At 42.3% G+C, this 9,996-nt stretch overlaps 1 protein-coding gene across 2 annotated transcripts in view; it reads right to left on the bottom strand.

Moving 5' to 3' along the window:
* Positions 1-537: 537 nt before the first annotated feature.
* Positions 538-9,996, bottom strand: part of Zswim6 (zinc finger SWIM-type containing 6) — a 185,190-nt gene continuing 175,731 nt past the window's right edge. For both annotated transcript variants that reach the window (XM_059276088.1, XM_059276089.1), the window contains exons 11-14: positions 7,014-7,171; positions 6,165-6,328; positions 4,520-4,601; positions 538-3,199 (exon numbers count right to left, since the gene is read on the bottom strand). In XM_059276088.1, the coding sequence (XP_059132071.1) occupies positions 2,337-3,199; positions 4,520-4,601; positions 6,165-6,328; positions 7,014-7,171 (1,267 nt within the window). In that variant the 3' untranslated portion in view covers positions 538-2,336. The remainder of the gene's footprint in view (positions 3,200-4,519; positions 4,602-6,164; positions 6,329-7,013; positions 7,172-9,996) is intronic.

Raw genomic sequence — 9,996 nt, 5'->3', positions numbered from 1 at the left:
CTGTACTAAACTATATTCTTAGCAGTGCATTTTGTGGTATTTTGACGTGTACACATACACACACTACATTTTCACCTTTCTGTACACAGATCTTTGATAGAGGTAGTGTAGTACAGATAACCTATAGTGAATGTATAGAATGTACCCCTTATAATGGAATTTCCTTTATAACCACATACACTCGCAAGCCTTACAACCTTAGCATTTATTAAACATACAAAGTACTTAGCATCCTAAATTAGCCAGGGAGAGATGATGAACTGTACAGACTTCAAACAATTCAGCTATTGTCTTATTTTTATCTTTGAGGTCATCTGATTTATATACATCTTCTATACCAAGCAGACAGTAAGCTCTGGGCTCTAGTTTTGTTCATCATTGTATCAATCCCTAGGGTCTAGGAAAAGTGCCTGGAATACAGTGCATAAGTATCGAGTGGATGAATATAACTGTTATTAAACACTCAGATGCAGCAACATCAGGCTGATAATCACCCAACTCAAGTGGAACAAGAGACACACCATAAAGGAGGCAGAATCAACTTTCAAAAAACTAATTTTAATCAAAACAAAAATTGTTGATCATTAACAAGTTTATAAAACAGTGATTTAGTTACATAAATAAATTGATATCAGTGTATCAAATCTTAATTACTTTCAACTTCATGAGCATGTTTACATGAGTGACGAAGTACAACCTTTTTTTTTCTTTTTATCTATTATAATAAATAAAATGGAGCGCATGAAATAGTTTTTCTAAACAAAAATACCTACAAACATACCTCTAGCATGTCCTCTAGTGAAGGGAACAAGAGACACGGGACGACTTTTGCACCAAAACATAAGGTTGCTTTCAGAAGCACAAGGTTACAGGACCATCAGCTAAAGGAAAGACACTACACTGTAACCAAGGTTGGTATTTTAATATAATCAACAGTTTGGTAGTTACATCTCCAGTTTGGTTATTTTAAAGCATTAAGACAAGGCAAGATAGAAGGCTGCTTTTGTTTGAGTAATTCTAGAGAAAATAAAATATATTAAAAAAAAAAAAGAACTGAAAAGTAGAACAGTCATACCTACACAACTTTCTGTCCTGCACAAAGTCAAAATACCTATGCAGAATAGATATATAATATATATAATGTTATCTGTGCACAAACGTTAGCTTATTAGCTCACTGCAAAGGCGTAATGGATCATGTCAATTGTTTTGGAAAACATTTTGCGTTTTTGTGTCAAAAGGATATTTTAAGTTTCCTAGGCTAGGAGGCACGCACCCCAGTTCTGGCATACTGTATATTCTTAATGCTAAGGCTTGCTGCTCTGGCTGTGTATTGTCCCTCTTTATTCGAGTGCCTGTTACAAGCATGTGTGGTGTAGTGGTTGTTGGTGTCTGTGTGTCTACATATATATATGTATACAGAAGCTGTATAGATATATATAGGTATGGAATCTTCCCAATAGAGCTCAGTCCAACTGCGCAGTCCGAAGGTGGCTCTGCAGATGCCCAGCATGAAGTTCACTGCCTGAGCCAACCCCGAAGCGAGGCGTACTTTTAGTCCTTCTGATAGGTTTTCTCTCCATTTTTTGTTTTTGTTTAAAACCAAGCTACTGCAGCTTCAAGTATTTTGCATTACATAGAATATTTTTTATAAATTAGTTAATGTTATATTTTCAATATTCAGACATATACTATAATATATATACAGTACAATAAATGCTCTCATTCTTTTTTTTTAATTTTTTGGATAAATCCCTGAGAATGTATGTTGACAGTCGCTAAGTCTCCACATGCACAAGCATTGTGTGCCATGCTTCTGGACGAACAGCACTGCAAAGCCACGTGGGTCAGCCTTTCCACTATAGTATTTCGTTTTGTTGGTTTGTTAACTATGCTGAAAATGTGAAGATGAGTTACAAAGGAGTAAAGCTGAATCCATTCGAGGTACTTATCACAGGATGGAGGTGTTCTGTTTGGTTTTTAAAGCCATTTCAATTTTTTTTTTTTTTTGAGGCTGTGAACGTATACAGAAAACAGGAGAGCTATGTGGACTTTTGCCACTTGACAACATATACTCAGTGTAAACCAAACCTTTTCAACCTCTCTCACACAAACCAGTAAAACAGAATTAAAAACAAAAGGAAAGAAAAAGGGAAAAACTTAAAAACACACACAAACTTTCACAACATGACAATTTAGTCTGCAAACGCAATATAACTATACACATATAATACCGGTGTGGCTCTGTTCTTTAAGTTAAAAAGGGTACAAAGGCAGGCTCAAGTAAAAACAAACCATCCCTCCCACCCCACCCCCACCCCATTCATACAAGTTCTATCAACCAAACCTCTCCCGAACCAACATCATCAGTTTCTTTTTGCCTTTGTAGATTTGTTTCAGGTTGTCAATAAACTGTGTAAACTGAATGTGTCCATCGTGTGCCATTAGGAAGGTCTCTCGGGCCTTGCTGAGGAACTCTATGAACTCACTATAGTGCCGAGGACTGATGTGTGTGAGTCGTGAGTGCGTTGTGTTGATATAGGCCCCAATCGTGGCATCCAGGAGTTGCCTCAGAGGGGCTTTGTCCAGTGACATGAGCTTACCAGAGTTCCTCCTTCCATGAAGTCCCACCATGCCAGGGGTGGTCAGAGTGCACCTGCGCAAAATGTCTGACAGTACCGTTGCACACTTGACACTCTTGACCACCAGAGGTATTATAGCTGCAAGCTCGTTTTTACCAAGGGAGTGACTAAGCGCACAGGCCCACAGGACGTCATTAATGGCAGGGTGTGTGTCCTGATTGTAGCTCAGGTTGAGATGGGTCATGGCCAGTGTAGCCAGCTTGTAGGCCCTCATGGGGTAACCCCGGTGCTCCATGTACCGTGCGATTGTAAAGAGCTGCGTGTAGCTCATGCCGGTGGTAGCAGCATCGAGGACAATTTGGTACGCCGTCTCAAAAGCTATGTGATCCTTTTCACAGAGGGTCAGTGCAGAGAGGGCGCAGTTCTGCGGGTCCTTCATGGCGCACTGCAATGCCAGGGTCCGGGCACTGCTGGCCAGCTTTTCCTGCTGGTGGCAGTCCAAGTGGAGGCGGACTATGGTGCTGTTGGACATGACGGTAGTCGCAACAATACTTGTGGCCTCGGTGGGAGTAAAGAGGGTAAACCAGCTCTGCATGATGCTGTCCAGGGCATAAACACCTGCAAGAAACAAACAAGCCCCATTACCACCAACAGGAAGGCTGGATACAGGTTCTACCGGTACTTTTAGAACTGATGCTCACATTGTTAACCAGCATGGAAGAGGAACTAGACCAGAAACCCCGAAGGTAATGTGCCTGGGAGCAGCCTTTAAGAGTAAGGTTACATGCACTGTTATTCTGTGGAATGCCCGAAAGGAACATGAACTTCCTATAATAAAGACGCAATCCTCTCGGTGGCTGGTATTTGCACGGCACTGCTTGCCATTTCAGACACTGGTTTTTTACTAATGAGTACTCGCTCACTGGGGCCTCTTGTCAGTTACACACTACAGAATTGGAGGGGGAAAGAAAAAAAGGTAACCTTCACTCAAATAGGGATTTTTTTTTTTGTGTGTGTGTGTGTGTGTGTGTATGTGATGTGTTTAAGTTTAAAACACCACACAATACAAAACCTTAAGATCCACAATCAAGAGAGAGAGTGAGTGAGTAAAAGTGGACCAGCAGATGACACAGATGCTGGAAATGGCCTGTATAGTCTTTAACCCTTTGTACACAGATCCACCTACTCAAAGCAGATGTCTACCTTGTCACAGAGGCCGAGATTTGGGCAGTTCTAAAAGCCCTATCACCTTTACATTGTCTCAGCAACAGAGCACTGTATTAATCCAAAAATAAGTTTTATGCGAGATCAAATTCATGATTGCCAAAATAACAATATGTGACACATGAGTGAAAGAGTAATGAGTATTTTACAGTATCTGCTGTCAGTATCTAGTGTCTTCCCAGAAAGAGGTGTGCTTCCTTTTGTGAAGCAAACAGGAAGACAGTTTAACCAGCCACCACTGCTTGTGTTGTGCTCTTTCTGGGACAGAGCAGTTTTGTAAATGCTGCAAAGGGTAAACCATAGGCTTCAAGGGTCCTATAAATCACAGCTGATGGACCGCCAGAGCATTTTCTTATGGCCAGCTACAATTTCTCACGCACTTCAAAGTTCATCCAAATCACACAAAGTGACCATCCTCTCCCTGCTACTCAGAAGAAAAACCTCAGCGGAATAAGGTGGCCATCAGAACTGAGTAAAATGTTCACTGGTTCACTCCATTTAAAGCAAGAGACTGGAGCTGCCTGCCCACTGTGATAGTTTAGAAGCAGTGTGTAAGTAAAGGATGGGGTCTGGAGCAGAGAAGGGAACCCCTGGTGTGTGTTAGAGGGGGGCAGGACCTTGGGGAAGTCAAGGTAGCCACAAATGGTTTCTCCTAACACGAGATGAAATCCTACCATGAGTACCCACTAGGCTTCGCCTCCAAAAGTTACCTACCAACTTCAGTAGCACATGTCACCAGCCACCGCACCATTTCTCGCCGTCGCCAATTGAGGGTTGACAGTGTCATTCGCATAACCTGTAAAAGTGGGGTAACAAAATGTTTTGAAGATAATTTTATGTCAATGGGGAAAAAAATCCAATTTATCCCACAGTTTAAAATACTAGGCAGACTATACTCCCAGGGGACCAGAAAAAGCATTTTTATTAGAGTGAAGATCTACATGTCTGTTTGGAGCTGTCCTTGCCCTGGCCTGAGAGGTAAGAAGTCCACCCTGTACTTCTGATACTAGCCAGATGTGACATCCTGGGAAAGTCATGCAATGCCTTTTCTTTCTGAGTCAAAGGATGGGGTTAAAAAATTCAACAGAGTCTGGGCCCTCTGCTTGCCAGCATTCAAATTCTAGGACTTGATTTCTAAGGTTTCTTATTGGGGGGGGGCACATGTATGGATACGATGTACTTTAGAACAGTAACTCTGGTTATTCCTTCAATCTCTGACCATGATGGTAACCTGAGATTTGTGGAAAGAAACCATCTTTGACATCCCTGCTGATTTCTGCTCCCTCCTACATTCTATTAAGAATTTCCAAGATCACCTTATGCACCTCTTCATGTTTATAAAAATATCTAGTATCCTAACACTGAAAGGGCCTGCGGGATTCTTCTTAGGTTCTGAAAGAATGGAGTAAGGGGTGAGCAGTCACTGATCTGCAATTTACCCAGAATTCCAAACACAGAGAAACTACATTAATGTTTCTTTCTGCATCACACTCTGAAGATAAGGCAATTTGTAACAAATGTAAGCCAAATAACAAGAATGTATGTTTAAGAAAATAAACTCTAAACCACACTTAAAAGCACCGTTTGTGTCTTTGCTTATACAGTACCTCATGTTACAGTGGCATTTGCATTTCCCACTGCATTAAACATTACTAATACATCACTGAAAGGAAGAATCGATAACTTAGAAAACAAATCAATAACCTAATCAGGGCCTTCTAATTCCCATGCTTTAGGTAGGGTGTAACTACTTTTTAATGAGAGAGAACACAAATGTTAGCACAGGTCTCAGGAAGGAAGTAGAAGCAGGCTGTGGTTCCTGGTGGGTACAGTAACCTGCGCAGGAACTGTAAGGAAGCAAATGTCACCTGTGCCATGGGCTCCATGTGTCCCTGCTGCTGCGTTCTGCTGCACTCTGAAACTGGAACCAGGCTGACTGCCCCGCCTTTACCCAGTTTCCTCAGTGTTAGAAAAAGGAGACAGAACTGCCCAATGCAAACGTCAGTAAAAACTCACACTGCCTCTGAAAAGCCAGCCCTTCCACCTGCACCTTTACTGCACGTGCTAGCTTTACTCAGCTCTCTGGTCAGCTCTATTTCTCTACTCATTCAGAAGAGAAACAGGAATGTTAAGGCTGTAATTCAGAAAAAAAAAAAAAGGTTTTTAAAGTCGAGGGACACAAATAAGGATTCTAACTGTGCAGTTGCCGTAGCCCAGACTAAAATCTGGCTGAGCTGGAAGTTAGCAGAGCTCTGAAAGACAGTGCTGTCCAAAAGTCCATCACACTTGGGCTCTAGAGAGTCACAACCCTTTGAGGGCCATTAGTAGTGGTCTTTGGTGCCCCAAGAAGGACCAGTACCTGCAGGCCCAGCTCCAGAGACACTTTCAAAAGAGTGATGTCTGGCAAACTGTCCATGAGAGTTGCTATTTTAAATGCATCCTGGGCAAGCTTAAAGATGTGTGATGAGGAGTGAATGTTTTTCTGGATGGATTCTAATACTGTTTCCAGCCTCCGGACGTCGCCTGCAATGAACAAGGGAAAAGCAAATCAAACCGAGTCGAAGGTAAGGTGAAGCAGCAGCAACAGAGAACGGCCACGCGTCCACACACAGAGAGACATGCACAGAGGACAAAGGCCACAAAACCAAAGACACACGCTCGTTTACCTGGGGTGCCCGCAGCTGCTACAGATGTTATGACTAAGTGTCTCACAGTCACTGCACAGTCTATAAATAATCTCAGCGTCACATAAATACTGCCTGAGACACACCCTCGGTGACTAAAGGCAGATATAAACCAGAACCAACCAGCACGGGGGGGGGGGGGGGGGGGGGACCTCGGACCGACAAACGCTTCTCCTAGCTTCTGCTTATGTACTGTAGTGAAGACTTTACGGACAACGAAACCAGCCGAATCTTTTGTTCTCTTCCTAAATCTCAATGATTTCATGTTTTTGGTTGGGGGATGGTGCTGCACGGTAGGTAACAATGACACAGGTAAAGGCAATGCCAGGCTCAAATGAGTGGCACCCAGTGGCCTCCAGAGTAAAGTAGGAAGTCGTTATCTCTAAAAAGATTCTTTGGGACTTATCTGACAGTAATCCCACTGTGGAGAATTGGATTTAAAAACAATTAAAAGAAAGGTTTTCTGGGTAAAGACAAGACAGTGCAAACCAATGAAACAATGAGGTTTTCAGACATCACACTACCTTTGGCCGCAGTTAGCATGGTGGATGCCAGCTCACACTGCTGGGATTCAATGTGGCTTAAGGTGAACCACCGAGGGTATCGGTTGGGGACAACTGATGCAATGTGGTGGGGGCGGGTGAGGTCTCCTGTCGGAGCAGTAGATTCCAATACTAGTAACCTGTAGTAAGAAGGAAAGGAAGGGTCATTCAGTGTTATGTGTCCATTACCCTGGCCATGATGACCAGCCAGAAGCCAGAGTTCTGGACAGACACTTAAGAGATGGATGCTGGTCCAGGCATGAGTTCAGGGGAACTGTACAGCTCACCTTGCTAACGGCTCCCTGCTCAAACCTAATGATTTCCTTTCATCACTTAGAACCACTGAAAAAACTGTGTGACACTCAAGGAAATTCAGATACACATGAAACATGAGACTTGATCTCCATGTATTATTTTTGAATCGTATCATTCATTTAAAAACAAAGAAACAAACAAACAACAACAACAACAAAACAAGCCAGGCAGTGGTGGCGCATGCCTTCAATCCCAGCATTCAGGGAGGCAGAGGCAGGTACATCTCTGTGAGTTCAAGGCCAGCCTGGGCTACAAAGTGAGTTCCAGGACAGCCAGGGTTACACAGAGAAACCCTAACTCGAAAAACAAAAACAAACAAAAAAGGAGTAAAAATGGATACTTAAAACTGAGATTACAACAGAGGGCACTAGATAAAAATCTTAACTTGTTAAAACATAAAAAGGAAGAAAAACAAAATGACCTCCTTTCTACACATTTATAATTTCTAACAGAATTAGTTCCTAGGACTTCAGGAATCTGAAGTCAGCCTAGGTTCTACCAGCCAGAGGCTGAACAGAACTGAATGTGAATTTATAATGCTGACTTCAATCTATGTTGACAATAAACAACTGTTGAAAACAAATCACATTAGTGATTTCTCCTGTAACTGGAATAATGCCCTAAGAATCATCAACACACTGGCTTCATCAGCCCACTGGTATTAGTGACTATGAAATCGGAGCTAGAGACCCCTGAGATTGAGAGTTGGAGAATGATGTTGGCCCCAGGTCTATTCAGACAGGCCAGATAGATCACTCGCTCTGTTTTTATCAAGAGTCAAAGAGATGTTAGTTAGCATTACAAAATGTGGCAAGGTAGAGGATGAAAGAGTAAGAATTCTGGCAGAGTTGTTGTTATTCAGCGTTTTACAGAATTCAGGAATGCCTGTCTCCCTAGCCCGGATTCCTGCCAGAGCTGCTGCAGAGGAAAGTCCTCAACAGTCCTGGGAAGATGAGAAAGTGAGGGGGAAGCTGCCCTTCTTTGGCCTCTCTCTCTGTCAGGACTAAGAAGCAAGCACGAAAGCCACATCTCTCTCTTCCCTCCCTAGTCCCTGGCTACCCTGAAGTGCTCTGGTGCCTTCCCCATGCCCCATCCACAGAAGGCCTTTGGGCAAGATACGAGGAGCAAGCAGGAGAGAGTGGAGGAGAAGGCAGTCCCCTGTGCCCTGCAGGCACTCATCGGGACAGTAGATTCTGTCACATAAGCCCAAACCACACAGGAATATGACGCTATTTCACCCTTCACAGTGGTAGTAGCAACAGTCCCTGGCGGTATCATAACATGAACATTCTTCCCCTTAAACAAAAGTGGAATTCTTAGGATTAGAATAAGTATACAGGTGACTCTGTCCTCAGAAGACTTCTATTCTACTTTCTAAAAATGGGGCTTTAAACCTACTTATGAAAGTGTGCTCTAAAATATAAAACAAGTGCTCATGTTAGTTACTGACTTAGATTTTTGGCAATTTAAAGATCAACTAAGTATTAGAATGTTCCTCTAATAAATGACTGATGTCTCCAGTGGTCTAGAAATGCATGTGAAATTACACGCCAACCCTGAAACAGTGTGTACACAGGTGTGTACACATGCACGCATGCACACACACACAACCCTAACCCTGCACAAATATAATGGCACAACTGATTAGCACGTGAGACAGACAGATGTGAGAGTAACTTTGAAGATGCTGGTGATTCTTAGGAAGGATTCATGTGTCAATCTTATATCAATTACAGACAAGGATGAAGAAGTTTCTTCTTATGGGATCAAACCTACTCAAGCTTTTAGAGCTAAACAGGGCTTGTCTTTAGTCTAGTATTATAATATATAATCTAAACTTTCCATAAAAACTTAAAAATGATTTATTCATTTAAAAACGCAAAAGGGAAAAGACTAAAGCTTTCAGAATAGCAGATGTTCCCTTCAGGCTCTTCAAGTTGAACGGGTTAGACACAAGATTTAAAAATAGGCTCTTAAGAGCACATCAAAAAGTATCAACCTTGAGCAAATTCATGATAAAAGCAATTATTTGGTGAATTAATTTTTCAAAGGGAAGTGAGAATAAGTCAGTGAGTTGGCAGAGACCATTTTCATTGCCATGACCAAAAATCCTGAGGAGGGGATGGAAGCTGTGGATCTGAAGTGGCCAGATTCTGAGAGATGCCTAACCAAGATTCCTTTACCGCCAGATACACCCCATCTGGCCTCCAGCTGTGCACTGATGTGTCCTGCTGGTGCAGGGCCTTCCTGTACTGGTGCCTCAGTGTGGGCTCACAAGTGTGAAAGTGTTCCTCAGTTACCACACTCACTCTAGGATATTTGTTGTTTTATCCTGTTTTTAAAAACCAAATTCTTTTTTAAAACAGCTGATCATTCAGGAAGCGTTAAACCGATATCCTGTGATTAAACTGTTCTGAAGTTGTATTGTATTCCCAAATTCTACCATTAAGAGAAAAGGCTATGATGGCCATAGTCTGACAGCAGTTAAGAAAATGAGCCCTCCACCCCTTACTTTAAAGCAAAATCATATCACAACAAACAGATTGCCTCACAACTATTCAGGAAGCAAATAAGTCGATTCTCTAGCTTCTCTGTGGCCTCTAAGAAACATGACTGGCTATGAGGTCAGCTAATGGCCCGTTTCTCCCGT

The sequence above is a fragment of the Peromyscus eremicus genome, chromosome 11 (assembly GCF_949786415.1).
Source record: "Peromyscus eremicus chromosome 11, PerEre_H2_v1, whole genome shotgun sequence".
In the NCBI taxonomy this organism is placed as follows: Eukaryota; Metazoa; Chordata; class Mammalia; order Rodentia; family Cricetidae; genus Peromyscus; species Peromyscus eremicus.
This window is presented reverse-complemented; position numbering and strand designations above follow the sequence as displayed.